We start from the raw sequence: 19,037 nt of genomic DNA, 5'->3' as shown, positions 1-19,037 counted from the left end.
ATCTGGGAGGCGGAGTCTAGTGACGTGAGCAGTGGGGGAGAGCTCAGCCAGCCCTGCAGGGCGAGCAGTCCAGCCTTGTGTTCACCGGAGCTTAAGCGTTGCAGCAGGAAAACTTCCATCTCGCTCTCCTGGCTTTGATCCTCACTGGACATCAGACCAGAGGCACCGAAGGGAGGGAGGATGCGAGATGACTGGCCCTTTGGCAACCTGACCATCGACTTAGCAGAGCCTTCAAAAGCAAGCCAGGGGCTGGCTGCACGACCAAAGAGGCGCCGCGCCTCTCGTGGATGTGTGTGTGTGAGTGATCCAGCGAGTGTGTGTGCGTGTGAGGGTGTGTGTGTGTATGCCTGTGTGCACAGCACAACAGTGTGTGTGTCCCGGTGAGTGTGCCTGTGCATGCGTGAGTGTGTGTACGTGTGCATGTGTGTGTGAGTGCGCTTGGTTATTACTATTATTATTATTTTTGGAAGAAAAATCTTTGAAAATCTGGGGCAGGTTACTGTGCTCCTAGGGTGATTCTTCTTTTGCAAGAGGAGCTGACCAGAGCAAGCTACTAGAGCCATTTCTCGGCAAGTAAAGAGATTTTTCCTTCCAGAAGGAGAAGGATTTTTCTCCCTGCTCTGCAGCCAAGTGAAAGAGATTAGTCCCTAAACCTGTGAAATCGACCAGAGCTGTGTGATTACCAGGGCTTGAGAGAGGACTCGAAAAGAAAAGGAGAAATAAATCAAACAGCCTGTCAGTTCCTTTGGCCACGTCAGAAGATGTCATCTCAAACTAAGTTCAAGAAAGACAAAGAGATCATTGCTGAATATGAAGCCCAAATAAAAGGTGAGATGCGGGCTGGGAGAGTTTTCCTTCTCCTCCCCTTTTGTTTTTCTCTTGTTCTGGTTCCCACCCCCCGCTGCCCCCCGTTTTCCTCTCTGCCATTATGAAATGTTATGCATCAATAATCTTTTTGTGAGGAGTAACAGTGGCAGCCGCACAAGTCCGGACTGGTTTCAACTGCAGATAGCGCTGGGGCTGGGAGTGTGGATTATGGAATGGGCAGCAGTCTCTGCATTGCAGGTGTGTGAGGAGGATCCTATGCCTGACTTTAGGAGTGTCGCTGATACTCCATCATCTTGGCGGTGACATGTCACTCTAAGGCCATTTTGATAGTCACTACCTCCACCCCTTCCCTGCCATGGTAAAAGCCCTTTAATATTGGGGTATTTTTTTACCATCTGCTCTTTTTTCCTCCCCCTTTTTGGTTTCTGTTGATGGTGGTGGTTTTGCCTCCGCCTCTTTCTCTGGGCTGGAATTCACATGCATGTGCACAGCGAGGCAGCATCCCTGGGCGGCACTTCTTTGTCGGTGTCTCTGGGCTGGCCTGGGTTGCCATGGATTAACTGTTATGGGGCATATTGATCCAGACTAATGCAGGCATTTAGGCATAAAAAGGGAGCTTGGTGCAGAAAATGTATTATCTCGCAGTGTGCAGCCCAATCACTCTGTGCCCTGGCGTTTAGGTTCATCAGCTTTCATTCAAAGCCAACACCTCGGCATGCCGTTTGGGCTGGTCAGCGCTGCCTGGCTTCCGGGGTTCCAGGAGAAGCCTGCCGGGAGGGCGAGATGACCTCTGGCTGCTGGTTGCACCTTCTGTGCCACCGGGTGTATACTTCTTTCAGAAGCCGCTCCCTAAATCCACGCTAGCCAGGCGAAATAGGAAAGGGAACACAATTGCATGGCTAAATGCGGGCTTGCCGCATCCTCATTCAGGCCAGACTGGGGCTTCTCCCACCCCTACACGTTCTAGGCTCAGCTTTGGCAAGGAAAATCTAAAAGCTCCATCCAGCAGGCTCCTCCTTTCTCTGAGGATGTGCCCTGTGGGAAGCCTGGGCTCGTGCCTCTTGGCGTCCGCTTTCTTTCTGGTCATGGTTCTCCTTGCTGCGACACAGGGTGTGTTGTGGCCTCTCCTAGAAAGAGTAAAGACAAAATGCATCTTCAGTGGACCTTGAGGCCTATCTTTGAGGTTAGGCACAGGCTGTTGAGCAAGTTGGGTATTTGGGGCTCAAGCAACCTGAGGTTGCCACACCTGCTTCTGGGCGCTGCTGCAACTGAAGACCCAATGACCCAGGGAGCTGGGTGGCCTCCTTAAAAGCAGCGGGAAGGCTGGGCACCGCAGCTGCCATACACGCTTCAGATGCTTGGGAAACTTTGGGAGTGGAGCAGCCACGGGGGGAGGGATCTGCTTTTTTTCCAGTCTCACCAACAGTCTTTTTGCCTTTTAGTCCTGGTCAAAAACCCAGCGTGCTCATCACCTCTGGGCAGATCCTAGGGCAAGAGGAGCAGAAAACCCTGCTCTTCCCTGGTCTCCTGTCTTTGGTTTTTCAGTTCAATGTGGAAAACAGTGACTTACGATGTCTCAGCCTTGCTAAAAATTTAGAAATAAGCCCTTTATTGGTCAGAGATTTTAATTCACCCAACTGCTCAATACAAAAGCCTAGTTTCAATCTTTGAATAGACTCTTTTTAGGGAGTTTATGTTTTATAAAATGAATTTGGCCAATTATTATTATTTTATAAAAATTAAGGTTGCCATGAAAATGCCTTGAGAGAGAAGGGGATGTTGAGTTTTGGACAGTTCAGGTTTTATAATATTTTCTTGGTAGGAAATGTGCTTATCTCATTTTGGAAGGATTGCTACTACTGGGCCAGTGAACTTTTCTTCAGGGCCAGTTAGGCATTAATTGCCCTGGCTGATCCTTTTGCTTTTTACCTTTCATCTTTTATTTTAACAACTAAGCAGCGAGTACCCTGAGTTTTATCAGAAATACACCAATTACCAGGCATTCATCAGGAAATGTGTCCAAATGATCTTGTCTCTTCCAAATACTAAATTTCCTTGCATTCTGGCTAAAGGAGTTACATCTTATTCCTTTAGAATTGACACCCACAAGGTCAGGTCAGGATATGGCTGTACCTGAAACCCTCTGGAATCTTTTCTTTTAAAATTCTATGTGTTAATCACCATCATAATTATTGATGTGTGTCTAGGGTCCTGCATTTTCTATGGCTAACTCCCAGACATCACTTACTCTTGGCCCACACAATGTACAGTAGGGTTAGTGTGAACTCAGTTTCAGAGACAAGGAAACTGAGGCCCAGTTAATGTTAAATGACTTGCCCAAGGTCACAAGGCCGATTTTCTCCCAGGCTTGTGTTCCCTGACACATTGTTTGCCCGAAGCTGCCCCTTGAAGGATTGATGTCAGCAGCAGATGGCAGTTTTGTGGGGGGACTGGCAGCCTCTTGATGGAGCTCCATTGTTTACCCTCTTACTTTCATCCCGTTGCCTTTGTTGCATGCCTCTGAAGAACATTTGACCAGTCACCAAAAACAGTGCCCGAGGCCAATTACCTTTCTCCCTGGGAATCATCTGGCCAGTGGGATGCCAAAAGTCCACCTAGTCAGACAGATTTTGTGCTTTGTGAATTTTGTGAAGGGAACTTTTGATTTTTAAAAACAGTGCTGAGTTCTTTGTTGACTTGTTCCCTTTTATGTCTTTTTCAAGAATTTATAGACCTAACACAAAGGAATGTTTTAGAACAGTATTTTTTCTATTGTAAAATAGAAGGATTCATGCCTTCTCTTGCCTCATCAGATACTTGAAGCCTTTTGATTATGAAGCAGTAGTAAACCATATGCTTGCACATTTCTAGTGATGGGGAACTCACTACCTCCCAAGCCCACGTAGTCTATCATCTTTGGACAGCTCTGGCTCTTGTAAGCATTTTTTCTTTTTTCTTTTGTGACAGAGTCTCTCTGTGTCGTCCAGGCTGGAATGTAGTGATGTCATCTTGACTCACTGCAACCTCCGCCTCTTGGGTTCAAGAGATTCTCCTCCCTCAGCCTCCCGAGTAGCTGGCATTACAGGCACGCGCCACCACATGTGGCCAATTTTTGTATTTTTAGTAGAGACGGGGTTTCACCATGTTGGCCAGGCTGATCTCAAACTCCTAGCTTCAAGTGATCCACCCGCCTTGGCCTCCCAAAGTGCTACGATCATAGGTGTGAGCCACCGTGCCTGACCCTTGTAAGCATTTTTTCTTATGTTGCATTGAATATGTCTCTCATCTACTTATTGGTTCTATAGTTCCTTTCCCTTTGGACTTCATAAAATAAGACAGATGTGTCTTCCCTTGGACTGCCCACTGGGTGTGTGGAGCCTGGGAATATAACCCCTGACAAAGATTATCCTCACATAATAGGATGGTTCGCTACCACTTACCATCTCCACTCTCCTCTGTCTCTACTGCATCCTGGGTTGCAAACCGCAGTGTCATTGGGTGCTTGGCAGATAGAATAAATAAATGGCCACGTGAAACAATTTGTGGCAGCTGGCCTACCACCTCAGTGCAGGCAGTAGAAGGGTGGTGGTGGTGATTATGACGGACTTCAGAGTACATGTTCTGTCTAAATGGGCAGTCACTACTTAGGTTCAACCAATTATTGCTGTTTAGGAATGTAGGCCCAGCCAGATTTTTCAATTTTTCAACAGATGCCAGAAATCTGGATGAGAGCTTTATGTTTTTAAAGAGGTTTTGCCAAAAGGACCTCCAAAAGATTATATTATCAGTATCCTATTTCAAGAGTGGCACTGAGTTCTAAATGTGATTCTCTAGATGTGGCCAAAGACAGAAAACAACTGTCACCTCCTTTCTGCTGTCTGCAACACTACTATTAACATAGCCCAAGGATTGAATTAGCCTTTGGTGCTGCTCACCCCCTCAGTGCACCATGTATATTACGTCTGCTGTGTTTCTCCAATACACTAGCCTAGGAGCCTTGTCAGAGAGAAGAAAATGAAATGAATTTAACATGACTTGTTCTTGGTGACCCCATGCTGGTGCCAAATGGACATTACTTCCTGTCCTAGGTGCTCATAAGTGTCCTTAACAAATCTGTTTAAGAACCTTGCCGGGAGTGATATCATATTATCTAGTCTGGAACTGGCAAACCATAACATTTTTCCCCTTTTGAAAATCAGAACATTTGCCAGTCTCCAGCTTTTTGGCACCTGTCCTATTCTCTACAATTCCCTCAAAGATCACTGATAATATTTGGTGATCTTATTTGCAGGCTTTCTCAGTATCCTGGGGCTCTAATTCATCTTGCTGCCAGACATGATGATCAGTTCTGCATTTATTCAGAGTTCATATTTCCATTGCAACCTGATAGAAAATTGAAATAGGAATGCAATGATTGACTTTGGTGCTTTTTTTTTTTTTGTTACATATTCATCCATCCTCTTAGTAGCAAAAGTCTAGAGGTTTGAGGAAGAAGGGCAGGTACGGAGGATGACCACAGAGGGGCATGTATTTATTCATTAATTTCTGCATTAATTCAACAAAAGTTGATTATCTACATTGTACCTAGTCTTGTGCTGAGTGTTATGAGAGACACAAAGTATATGATACATTCTTTGCTTTCTAAGAGTTTTCTTGGAATATGGTGATAAAAATGAGAGAAAGAAATAAAAAAATCCCAAACACAAAAACTTCGAGAGCCAGAACGAACTGAATCTTAGAGCGTATATCATGCAGTGATTAGACCACCTTAGGAATGCTCGCTGGTTTCAACAGGATAAAATGAAGAAAGCAGGCTGGGCTGGGCAAACAGAGGGGAGTAGTGGGGGCTATGGCCAAGTGGGGAGTTCATCTAGAGAAGGCAGATGCTGCTCCAGCCTGCTCTTCCTAGGCAGGAATGTGAGCCCAGAAAGGTCAGTTCCTTCAGTGTTTCAAGGGAATCTGGATTTTTAAGCAAAATCTCTTGATTTTTAAATGGTGGCTTAAAAATTTAAAAACACTATGCTTCCTGAACAAACATGTCGGTAGAACAGTTTTAGCCTGTTGGGCCACCAGTTTGCAAAATCTGGTCTACAAGTTGAAGTCCGCACAAAGCCTTGGTGAGGGGCCTCAGCCAATTTTCCTATTTCATCTTCAGTCATTTTCTCTGTGATAGGCTTGTGCTCTTATAAACGCAAAAAACCAGTCCCTTTTCTCTCTGTCTCTCTTTTTTTTTTTTTTTTTTTTAAGATAGAGTCTCTCTCTGTCACCCAGGCTGGAGTGCAGTGGCACAATCTCGGCTCACTATAACCTCTGCCTCCCGAGTTCAAGCAATTCTTGTGCCTCAGCCTCCCAAGTAGCTGAGATTACAGGCATGCGCCACTATGCCTGGCTAATTTTTGTATTTTCAGTAGAGACAGGGTTTCACCATGTTGGCCAGACTGGTCTTGAACTCCTGACCTCAAGTGATCCGCCTGCCTCGGCCTCCCAAAATGCTGGGATTACAGACGTGAGCCACCATGCCTGGCGACCAATCCCTTTTCTCTAAGTCCTCCATACCCTTCCCCTCCTCCAGATCTTTCCCATTTGTGCCTTTACTCTCCTTACCCCCTGCCTCCCACTCCTATTTGCCTCAAATACTTCTGATCGCCCTTCAATGTCTACTCAAATGATGACTTCTTCCACGATGCCTTCCAAACTCTTCTAGGCAGAATTAGTGGTCCCCTCATATCTCCCCCTCTATTCCAAACCTTATAATCCTTAATTGAAATTTTATGTTTAGGTCTTTGGCCACGAACTCTTGAGGGCAGAGAGGCTTATGGTCATCTTTGTTTCTCCCAAGTGCTTGGCATGTGATTGGTTGAAGGAGTGGCTGATAAGTTACTAAAATAAGTTTAGGCTGGGCTCAGTGGTTCATGTCTGTAATCCCAGCACTTTGGGAGGCCAAGATGGGTGGATCACTTGAGCCCAGGAGTTTGAGACTAGCCTGGGCAACATGGCAAAATCCTGTCTCTACAAAAAATACAAAAATTAGCCAGGTGTGGTGATACATGCCTGTAATCCCAGCTACTCAGGAAGTTGAGGTGGGAGGATTGCTTGAGCCCAGGAGTTCAAGGCTGCAGTCAGCCATGATCATACCACTGTACTCCGGCTTGGGTGACAGAATGAGGCTGTCTCAAAAAAAGGAAAATTTTAATCTTATAACTCATAGCTCAGTGTTTTTGTTTTGTTTTGTTTTGTTTTGTTTTGTTTAGATGGAGTCTTGCTCTGTCTTCCAGCCTGGAGTGCAGTGGCACGATCTTGGCTCACTGCAACCTCCACCTTCTGGGTTCAAGCAATTCTCCCGCCTCAGCCTACCGAGTAGCTGGGACTACAGGCACTCGCCACCATGCCCAGCTAATTTTTGTATTTTCGGTAGAGATGGAGTTTCACCATGTTGCCCAGGCTGGTCTCAAACTCCTAACCTCAGGTGATCCACCCGCCTCGGCCTCCCAAAATGCTGGGATTTCAGGCGTGAGCCGCTGTGCGGCTTCAGCTTTTTTCTTTGATATCCTTCTTAGTTGGCTTGGGCTGCTATAACAAAACACCATAGCCCGGATGGCTTTTATTTACTTCTCAGAATTCTGGAGGCTGGGAAGTCCAAGATCAAGGTGTTGGCAAGTTCAGTTCCTGGTGAGGGCCTGCTTCCTGGCTTGTAGACAGCTGCCTTTAGCCATGTGCTCATCTGGCCTTTCCTTAGTGCATGCTTATGGAGAGAGAGAAATCTCTCCCTTTCGCTCCTTCCTCTTTTCTTTTTTTTTTTTTGAATTAGGGTGTCATTCTGTCACCCAGGCTGGAGTGCAGTGGTGTGATCTCAGCTCACTGTAACCTCCACCCCCTGGGCTCAAGTGATCCTCCCACCTCAGCCTCCCGAGTAGCTGGGACTATAGGCGCACACCACCATGCCTGGCTCTTTTTTTGTATTTTTGGTAGGGATGGGGTCTCACCATGTTACCCAGGCTTGTCTTGAACTCCTGAGCTCAAGCAATCCACCCGTCTTGGCCTCCCAAAGAGCATTATTACAGGAGTGAGCCACTTTGCCTGGTTGGCTTTCTTCCTCTTCTTATAAGGGCACTAATACCATCAGGAGGGACCCATCTTCATGATCTTATCTAACCTTAATCACCTCCCCAAGGCTCCACCTGCAAATACCATCACATTGGGGGTTAGGGCTTCAACATATGCATTTTTGGGGGACATAAACATTCAACTCATAATAACATCCACACTTCCTATTCTATTGAAAGTAGAGGTTTCACTGGGAGAGGAAATATTCTTAATGGTTTGCTCGATTTCCTTGCATTTCCTTGGTAGATGAGATGTTTCTTAGTGGAGATTTGGTGAAGGCTGTTATGTTGACAGCCGTCTCAGTGGGGTGTGGTCTAGGGAGCACTTCCTTCCAGGCCCCTCCCAGTCTGGGGAAATTAATGGATCTGAGAGTTCATATTAGCCATTTCTGGAGTTTTTACTACTAGAGTTTATATGTTGGAGATGACCTTTCCTTTCCAGAAACTCCTATTATTCATTCATTCAGTGACTTTGTAAGCCATGCTTCAGGCTATATAGCTTTATTTAGCAGTGGGAGGTAATTCATTTTTTTTTTAGCTTCTATGTCTCAGTCATATATGGAGTATCTAATTTTGTGATCCCTGTAACTCTGTGAGGTAGTCATTATTATTTTCATTTTATAGATTAAAGTCTGAAGTTCAGAGAAATAAAACAAATTGCACTGGATTGCACAGTGAACAGTGGCAGAGCTAGGTTTAATTCAGCATCTTCCTCACTTTCCGGGGTGCACGAAAGCAACATGCATGCCAAGGCAACAAGGGGTTCCTTCAGTGGGGGAAGTGTGGGGTGGGTCTTAACCTTTGACTTCCTTCCCTTCCTGACACTTCCACACTCCTGCTAATCCAGCCTCTCCTAGTTTGCACTTGATGCCACCGCGGTGTGTCAGATCCCTTCAATCCCACCCCAGGAAGTCACCTTTGGGAAAGTGTCCACTGCAAAACCGCCCGCACGGCTGTGATGCAGGCTGCCAGAGCTACCTCTCACCAGCCAGCCCACTCCACCACCAACCTGGAAATACGGAACCAGAAATTTTAGGTGTCTTCTAGTCCAACTCTATTTGTTTTTCAGATGTGGAAATTGATGATTGGAGAGGGCCTGTGGCTTTCAGATTACTTTTAGACTGTCTCTCCATGATGGTGGAAGGTTTATCTGCTTGGTTCATTGCTGTAGCGTAGTGCCCACCATCTGGTTGGTGATCAATACATATTACTGAGTTGAATTGTTCTGGTGTGTGATGGTTGCCTGGGGAGGCAGAGCTGAGTAGTACCTTGGAAAGAAAGATGAGGCAAGGGTGTCTAGCCGGGTAAGGATTGGTAAGGTCAGGAGGGCGTGAGTTTGGGCTGCCTCCTGAAATTGAGTCCTTTCCTTCACAGCTATTAGGAAGGGACGGGGTTGACTTTTTAAAGGTGCTGAGCTTGAGAACTTCTGGCTTAATACAGGGCCCAGGAAGCTGTCTTGGGCTTGATTTCACTTGGAAAATATTCATTCCTGATGGCTTGTTGGTGTTCATAAAACATCTTGGCTGGCCAGTAATGGCACTTTAACTCTATTCCCTCAGTTTGTTGAATCATTATGCTAGTTTATGTTTGGGATAATGTTCCCTAAGAGTATTCCATTAAATCGGTTGTAAAGAGGTGTTGGGTGAAAAAAAAGTAGTTGTGTGCTCTAATAGATTTTGGAAGTTCTAGAGTAAACAGTGTGAAATAGGCCTGCTTCCCCCAGGACTTCTGGGAATCTTGCTTGTGTTAAGTGTGAATCGCTCAGTAGGGCCCATGGAGTTTCCTCAAACTTACTTGATTGTGTAGATATTTTTCATGGACTGGGTCACAAGACTCTGTTTTCTGAGTTACATTTTAGAATATGTCAGGCTGCACAATTCATGGATTATCTGGGTGCTTTTTCTTTTTGCCTCTGGCTCAGTTCCCTAATGTTTTATACTTGTCTCAGAGAGCAGTTTGAAGAGGGAAAGAAGTAAAACAAATGCACATCTAGTTGAGCTGAGTGATATCAATGTAGTGCTTTGAGTTCACCTAGGAAATGTGGATTTTGACATTTCCAATTACAGAGTGCTCAACCATTGATTTAAATGGTAATTTGGAAACAGTGCAGCCCTAATCAATATGCATTGCGTGTGCCCATCTGTGCGTGATGGTAATGGGGTGCACGCTGCTGCAGCAGAGTGTTCCAGGTTCCTTGAATGGACCTGGCTCTTCCCCCTGGGATTGCATAGCCAGTGCTAGGTGATAATGGCACAGATGAACACAGAGAAGCCCATGTTCCCTTGTGCCTCAGAGTGAACAAACCTCAGCTACAAACCCAGGTGCACAAGAAATATATTTTTCTTTCTTTCTTGGTGACTCAGTCTCCATTTCACATCTCTATCTTTTGTTTTTTTGAGACAGAGTCTTGCTCTGTTGCCCAGGCTGGAATGCAGTGGTGCAACCTTGGCTCACTGCAACCTATGCCTGTTGGATTTAAGTGATTCTTCTGCCTCAGCCTCCCAAGTAGCTGGGATTACAGGTGCCAGCCACTACATCCAGCTAATTTTTGTATTTTTAGTAGAGACAGGGTATCACCATGTTGGCCAGGCTGGTTTAGAACTCCTGACCTCAAGTGATCCTCCCACCTTGGCCTCCCAAAATGCTGGGATTATAGGTGTGAGCCACTGCGGCCGGCCTCACATCTTTATTCTGCTGGGGGTGACAGAAATAGGTATAAGTCAATTTGGGGTTTCCCTCCAGGGTTGTGCTCCAAGATCCAGGGGGACTTAGGCAGCACCAAGGCCCTTGTGGGGACATCTGTTGTGGTTTATCATCAATCTACTTGGGCAGCTACTGGGACATCCTCTTTCTTATTGAGTCTTTGGTGGTTGGTCTGTGTCAGCAATCCTTCTTTGTTCCCTTATGTGTCCCCCTCTCCTTGGTTCCTTCCATGCAATTTGCAGGCACCAGAGGCCATTCTGCTGCTCACACACCACACTGGGCCATGAGGGACCCTGGATATTTGCCTCAGGCCTGTCTTGGCCACACTCAACACTTGCTTCTCCCCTGGTGCCTCCCTAGGGCTCTGCCTGGGGAAGGGATCCGGCTTCTCTCCACTCTTAGATTCTGTGAATCTGTTTGGTGGTTGCCTCATCATCTCCCTCCCTGGGCTTGTTCGGGATGAGTCGGGCAGGGTGCAGATTTTTTTCTTATAGATCCCTGTACCTACATATACTTTGCTTTACTGCTTTACTCTCCACTTTGGTCTAGGAAATCTTTACCCATATGCTCGTGTGGTGGGGCGGGGAACAAGGGTGGTATCCTGGCTTTGTCATCAGACATTCTGTCAAAGCTGTTTTCCATAAATCTCACGTTCTTTCTCTCCTCCCTAAGGACTTTTGAAAAAATGCCAAGAATTGACTCTTTTTCTGCATTATCCCTGAGACAATGAACACAGAATGCCCTCCCTGACTGAGGAGGGACCAAGGGGGTCAAGAAAATTTGGAGAAAAGCATTCAATATTTCAAAGTATTAACTACAGTGAATTTCCTTCCTTCTCCATCTCCTCCATCCTGGCCTAGCCTGCCATTACCTCTTGCTGGGACCAGTGCAACCCAAAGTTTCTCAGGGTCTCCTGACTCAGAGCTTCTCACCCACAGTTGGCATTTTGGGCTGGATCATTTGTGGTTGAAGGTGCTGTTCTGTATAACGTAGGATGTTTAGCAGCATTCCTGACCTGTACCCACTAGATGCCAGTAGCATCCCTGCTCCCAGTTGTGACAATCAAAAATGTCTCCAGACATAGCCAAATGTCCCCTGGGGACAAAATCACTCCTAGTTGAGAACCACAGTTCTAAGCGGTCTCCCTGCTTCTTTTCTTGTCCCATAGTCTACTCTCCCCACAGCAGCCAGCAGTAATCTGTACACCATTTAAATCTGGCCATGTCACTTCCCTGTTTAAAACCCTCCAGTAGCATCTCATTGCATGAGACTAGAATCCAAGCCCCTCAACTGCACTTACAAAGCCACGCTGTGCTCACCTCTTTCCCTCCCCTGGTCACTCTCCCCTTGTCATTCTATCCAGTCATGCTGGCCTGTACTGGTTTCTGGACTTCTCCAAGCTTGTACTTGCTTTGGGCCTTTGCACTTAGATTTTCCATCTTTCTGGAATGCTCTTGCCCTGGATTGCCACTTGATTGGCTCCTTCTTGGTATTCTGCTTTGAGGTTGCATGCCACCTGCAGACTAACCCATCTTAAGTAGCCAAACAGCAACTCTCTATTGGATCAGCTGACCTGAATTCTTAGCAGAGCACTAAAAGCTATATGATATTTTTCACGCTTTCTTTGTTTCTTCTCTTCACCAGGACTGAAACTCAATAAGAGCTTTGATTTCTCTTGTTCATTAGTGTTTTTTGGCACCTAGAACACAGTGTAGGATGTTTGGCAGCATTCCTGACCTGTACTCACTAGATGCCAGTAGCATCCCCGCTCCCAGTTGTGACAATCAAAAATGTCTCCAGACATAGCCAAATGTCCCCTGGGGGCAATGGGTGTTCTAGGTGCCAATGGTCACAATTTTTGTTGAACGAATGAATGATTATAGGTGTTCTTGTGATGGACTTTGCATACAAGAACCCATAGATATTCTGTTTTGGGGTGCATACTGAAGCAGATCCAGTCTTTCCCCAAACCCTGATTGAGACGTAATGCCGGAAGATGAAAAATCCAGAGATGGGATAATTGTATCCATGCAGAGCCACCCAATGGATGACTTAGAAGGAAGTGAAGTGAACAGGTGGCCGATTGCAGGAATACTGCAGGGAATCTGGCATATATTCTATTAATTGAGTTCCTAGTATGTGTCTGAGATGGGGACACAAAAATAGTTTCATAGTTTTATGAAACTTAAGTCTTATCAAAGATAAGAATGGGAACTATATTTCACCAATTTTTGTGTCCCCATCTCAGACACATAGTTCTATGAAAAGACAGTGTTAATCTCTTCTTTCACTGCTATAAAGAAGTACCTGAGACTGGGTACTTTATAAAGAAAAGAGGTTTAATTGGCTCACAGTTCCACAGGCTGTATGGGAAGCATGATGCTGACATCTACTTGGGTTCTGGGGAGACCTCAGGATACTTACAATCATGGCAGAAGGTGAAGGGGAAGCAGGCACATCTTACATGGCAGGAGTAGGAAGAAGAGTTGGGGGGAAGTGCCACACACTTTTAAACAACCAGATCTCCTGAGAACTCACTCACCATCATGAGAACAGCACCAAAGGGATGGTGCTAAACCATTCACGAAGGATCCATCCCCCTGATCCAATCACCTCCCACCAGCCCCCACCTCCAACACTGGGGATTACAATTTGACATGAGATTTGGGCGGGGACACAACCAAACTGTATCAGACAGTTATAAAAATAGGTTAATAAATTATGACACAGTGTAGTAAGTACTGGGACAGTGGTAGAACCAGGCACTGTGGAAACTTAGAATGAAGTTTCAACTTTACCAGGGAGAGCTGGAGAAATTCTTATAGAAGAAGGATCTTTTAAGCAGGATTTTGAAGGATGAATAGAAGCTCTCCAGGTGGTGAAAGGCATTACCTGAAGAGAAGACAGCATGTGCAAAGGTATGGGGGTCACAAAAGGGTCAGGGTACTTGAGAAATGGTGAGGAGTTTGAGGTGGCTAAAATCCTGAGTAGGTGGAACAAAATGGTGGTGGGAGATGAGGCTGGAAAGGAGAAGAGCTTGAAGTTCCTGTCTGATCATCAGATCCTGTAAGTCTTTGACCTTGAAGATGGTATGGATGAGAGTCTTATTTATTTGTTGTGGTAAAATACACAAACACAAAGTTTACCATCTTACCCGTTTTTAATTGTGCAGCTCAGTGGTATTAAATGCATTCACATTAAATGCCACCCATCTTCATAACTTTTTTCATCTTGTGAAATGCAACTCTGTACCCGTTAAACAATAGCTCCTTGGCCGGGCGCGGTGGCTCGTGCATGTAATCCCAGCACTTTGGGAGGCTGAGGCGGGCGGATCACGGGGTCAGGAGATCGAGACCATCCTGGCTAACACGGTGAAACACCGTCTCTACTAAAAATACAAAAAAATTAGCCAGGTGCAGTGGCGGGCGCCTGTAGTCCCAGCTAATCAGGAGGCTGAGGCAGGAGAATGGCGTGAACCCAGCAGGCGGAGCTTGCAGTGAGCCGAGATCACGCCACTGCACTCCAGCCTGGGTGACAGAGCAAGACTCCGTCTCAAAAAAAAAAAACAAAAAACAACAAAACAAAAAAAAACAAAGAAAAAAAAATAGCTACTCGTTTCCTCCTCGTTCCCAACCCCTGGCAGCCACCATGCTACTCTTTGTGTGAATTTGACTCCTTTAAGGGAAAATATAAGAATCTAGAAGCCCCTACCTGAAATAACCACTATAAACATTCAATGTATTTCCTTCCAGACTTCACGTCTCTATCAATCACATTTGTTTTATATCTGTATATAATAAAAATGGGATAATAGATCTTTAAGGCAGAGTTATAAAAATAAAGCTGATAGGAAAATAATCATAGGCCTATAGGCTGAGGACTTGAAATAGAGTATGGCCTAAAAATAAACAGTTTGTCAAATAAGAACATCAATATGCGTGACCTCCTACGTCCGTTTTAATGGTCCTTTAGGGAGGGGACACCACTCTCTTGTGGCGCCTGGCTTTTGTTGGTCACTTCTGTCTCAGGTCTTTGTGATTTGGGTAAAACTGGGGGGAACTGAGCTAACTCCTCAAGAACTTCCCTCACTGCCACATTTGTCCCAGCCACTTTCAGCTAGAATTTCCCCCTTCCCATCCCTGACAGTCTTATTTCCCTGTTGGTCCTAGGCAGCAGTTTCTGTCTTTGGCAGCAAGTGCTAAAGGGAGAGGCTTGTCTAGGGCAAAGGATTCATCTTCAGCAGCTGGAGACCCTCCCTGCTGGTACCTGTTCCCTGGTCTACCTTTCCTTTCCTCGTTGTTGCTCTCTGCTGGATTTCCTGGCCATTGTGATACTTTGTGGATTCCGGATTGCTTGTCTGCTCCTGGCAGATGTAGCCTGCCATCCCCTTGCTTCCGATTGCTGGTGAGAGCATTTTCAAAATACAGTTAATGTAGATCAGTAAGTTTTCCAACCATTTGTCAAATAGAAAGGCCTGGATTTCTGTAGGCGGGTAGAGCTCTCGCTGAGAGATTCAAGCTTGGCAGGATGAGACAGTTCCTTAGGGGACCTTCTATAGCTTATAGTGCCTTAAGAGGGTCAGAGAAATGACATGAGAAGACTCTTACCAATGAAACATCTCAGCCACCTTCAGGGACACAAAAGAATGGATGTCATGTCTGTGATTTAATTTGTACTAAAGAATGTGAACTGGCCAAGTGACATGGCTGTTCTCCAACTCAGTGTCTCGGTAGGACACTTCCAAGCAGAGTTGGCAGTCACAATGTCTTTACTTTGATCAGTGGCCTCTCCAGACAGGATGTTTTGGGTCTCCCAAAGATCTATTACCTTGGGGAAACTGAGGCAGAACAACAGTCACTCTCTGGCTTCTGACATCTTATAGTTGATTACTCCTTGACCTCTTGCTCTGATCATCTGGACCCTTGATCATTTACCTGGTTGTGGTTGTTTGAATTTATTTGTCCCGTGACCCTCAGCTAATCTAGGGCTCCATCCTTGGCCTGATCCTCCAGGTTCAGGCCCCACCCTGAGCATCTCTGTCTTGCTGGATCTCGTACTTGGCATAATATCACCATTGAAACTCTGCTCCAAAAATGGCAGAGGCTCTACTGCTGTCTGCCAGAAACATAGAATTATGTTACTGGGAATTGTGTGAAAGAAATGCTGAGAATGTGGTGGGCCAGTTCACATAGATTTAGCTTAACAAATATTTATTGAGCTCCTACTAAGTTCCCTGCCCGCACAGACTTTATAATTCTGTGGGGAAAACAAAGGATACTTTGTAATTACAAAAGTGTTGAGTGTTATGGAAGGAGTGGTGCAGCGTGCATGGGGGAATCTATAGCAAATGGATCTAAAGGGCTGAAAATGCTGTGGGTGATTTTCTGATACTGATTTGTAAAGCTGAATTGTATTGGCTAAGCTTACCTCACCATCGTTATTTCCTGAGCTCTTTAGGATCTAGACAGAACCATCTTTCCATTTAGAGAAGGGTCAGAAGTCATCAAAATATTTAAGGGGTCAGAAAGATCAGTGCTTCTAAGAGAAACACACAACTCCAGGTGTAAAAGATAAAAGTGGTTCCAGAAAGGGGATTTTATAATAGCTCTATTCAGGATGGTAAATACCATCGTGGGATGAGTGCTTTTAAGGTGAAATTAAAGCCAGGAATCAGCTGAAGAAGATTGAAACCCACCTTCTCTTGATAGAATTAAGCTAAAGTCACAGAGGTAGATGAGACAAGAAAGTGGAATGTAATGTGGAAGGAGGCAGCTGTGATGCCCTGGGTGGAGTCACCCAGACCGGGGTTCAATCACGGCTCATGGTGAATCAGCTGAATGACCTTGGATGAAAGTCATTAACTTTTCTGAGTTCCAGTTTCCTCATGTGAAAGAGGGACATAATAACACCTCACTGTGTGTGTGGGTAATTAATTGAAATAACATAAGTCAGAATTTCCAGCACAGTGCTTGGCACACAGTAGCATTAATTAAACACTAGAAATGTCGGCTAAGCCAGTAAGTGGGGCACCAGCATTCAGAGTCCTGGACAGTGATTCTGAACCAACAGCTGAAGCCATTAGTAAGTGCACCTGGTTGGGAAGGAGAGTAAGGTGGGGCAGTACTAAAAGACATCAGGAAACGTGGAGTTGCCAGCATGGGTAGCTGGGAAAAGAAAATACTAGTAAGTTGTAGACAGGCATGACACTTTCTTTGCCTGTTATGTGTGTGTTTCTCCCAGTGTGGTTCCTGGACCACCTGCAGCAGAATCACCTTGGAGGAACTTGTAACAAATTCAAGGAACTTGAATTCTAGGAACCACCCCAGACCTACTGAATCAGAATCTCTGTTGGGGGGCGGTGGGTGGACCCTGGGAATCTGCATTTTACAAGTGCCCCAGATTTCATGAACTTAACATAATTGGCCCTGGTCTATAGTAAACTCACTAGTTTGGCTGTGTATCTTTTTTTTGAAAGCAAAAGAACATTTAATAATTAGGTAGACTATTGCTGAGTGAGGTGGGAAAAATAACACCCAAAGTGTGTGTGTGTATGTGTGTCTGTGTGTGTGTGTGTGTCTGTGTGTGTATGTATTACAGTTTTAAAAATAAAAACCCTATGTCCTTATATATTTAGATATGTATAAAAAGAGTCTTTGGTTTTTGACGATTGGTAATGAGGTTTACCCTTGGGGACGAGGGATGGAATAGGGTGGTAGTGTCAGGGGACAGGGGAAAGAAGACCTTTTAATCTTTATACTGTTCAATTTTGATTGGCTTCTGAAAAAAATGAGCATGTATTCCTTTTCTGATTTAAAATTCCACGAAGTTGACAATAAGTAAGGACTTTGTTGGCAAAATTCCTGCTAGAGAGGATGCTCAGACATCAGCTGAACTGTAAAAGAAAGAAAGTGACACCTGCAAGAGCTATTTAAATTATGCTGAACTTAACTGTGGTGCTCATTATGTAGTGTAAGGATGATTGCTGAAATGAAATGTAATATTTTACCGAATTATTCCCCCACGCAGTGAGGAAGTTTTTCCATACTCTTTCAAAACTTTGAAATATGGGTAGAAGAGTGGAAAAGTTCAGCTTAACCTTTTAATTTACCAAGTTTCAGTCAGGAGCCATCGTGATGCTGTGGCCAGAGTCTGGGGTTTAGACTCATAAGACCTGATTTTCCATCTCTGGTCTGTCTTTTGAGCGAGTCACGTCTGCATTCTTCATTCTGCATCTTGGCTTCCTCATCTGTGAAATGAGGGCATTATCAACCTTAAAGGGTGGTTGCTGTGAGGATCAAATGAGGTGGTGTGTGAGAAAGTAAACTCTCGAGTGCTGCAGAAATGTTCATTATTTCTATTTTTTGTCCCACTCCTACCCTGGACATGCTACTATTACAGTGGGGTTGTTTATGTGTCTGTCTCTCTGTGAGCTCATTGAGTGCAGAAGCCTTGTTTTATTCATTCCTGAATTCTTGTGCTTAGGGCCTGCCACACAGGAGGCATTCAAAGCAACTTCTGGAATAGCTATCAAGGAGAGAAAAATACACACACAGTTCGGTGTAGGCCTATAAAAATATTAAGATAGTCTTCCAGAAAACATTATCTTCCATTTCTATTTAAAGGAATTAAAAAAAATTTATCCAAATCCACAACAGAAATTATATTGCTAGGAGAAAATAAAGAACTTCATTAAAGAAAATTTAATTGCCCAGTTTTCTAAAGAGACAGAACCGCATCCTTCCATCCTCATTACTGCCAAATGGGTGACGGCCGTTTCCAAAGGGGGCAAGATGAATGACAAGGGATTGTGAGAAGGCAAATCCTGATACTCTAGGAGAAAAGTCTCCCAAGAAACGGGAATGCCCCCCCGGATCACCAGTTACACTATTGTTTGTCAGAGCTGTGGAAGAAGCCTTCTGTGAGCTCCTTGGACAAAAGCCCTTTTTGGCTTCCACCCCAGACCTTGGCCGATAAACCACAAAGTCCCTATTTCCCCTGGAAGTGGGAAAACTTCCAGTGGCTCGACAAAACTGGAAGGATTATCTGAGATTCAATTTGGGGGCTGTGGTACCTCCAAGACCCTGATAATTATCATCTGAATGGGCAGGGGGAAGATTGAAGCCAAATCTAGTAACAGAGCCCTGGGGTAGACCTGCAGTTAGAAGACAGGGGACCGATCTCAGCTTTGGCCCCTTTTCATGTCCTGCTACAAATCTGCTCTTTTTTCTTTTCTTTTCTTTTCTTTTTTTTTTTTTGAGATAGGGTCTTACTCAGGCTGGAATGCAGTGGCGCCATCATAACTCACCGCAGCCTTGAACTGCTTAAGCAATCCTGCCTCAGACTCCTGTGTAGCTGGGACTATAGGTGCATGCCACCATGCCTGGCTAATTTAAAAAAAAAAAT

General features: G+C 45.0%; 1 protein-coding gene across 6 annotated transcripts in view; it reads left to right on the top strand.

Moving 5' to 3' along the window:
* The window catches only part of SRGAP3 (SLIT-ROBO Rho GTPase activating protein 3), a 380,154-nt gene that overhangs the window by 112,817 nt on the left and 248,300 nt on the right, over positions 1–19,037 (top strand). For 3 of the 6 annotated variants that reach the window (XM_003814226.4, XM_003814225.4, XM_008966830.3), the window contains exon 1: positions 43–828. The exons of the other annotated variants lie outside the window; for them this stretch is intronic. In XM_003814226.4, coding sequence (XP_003814274.1) covers positions 762–828 — 67 coding nt within the window. In that variant the 5' untranslated portion in view covers positions 43–761. Of the gene's footprint in view, positions 1–42; positions 829–19,037 lie in introns of those variants that run through there. 6 annotated transcript variants of the gene reach the window in all.

The sequence above is a fragment of the Pan paniscus genome, chromosome 2 (assembly GCF_029289425.2).
Source record: "Pan paniscus chromosome 2, NHGRI_mPanPan1-v2.0_pri, whole genome shotgun sequence".
In the NCBI taxonomy this organism is placed as follows: domain Eukaryota; kingdom Metazoa; phylum Chordata; class Mammalia; order Primates; family Hominidae; genus Pan; species Pan paniscus.
This window is presented reverse-complemented; position numbering and strand designations above follow the sequence as displayed.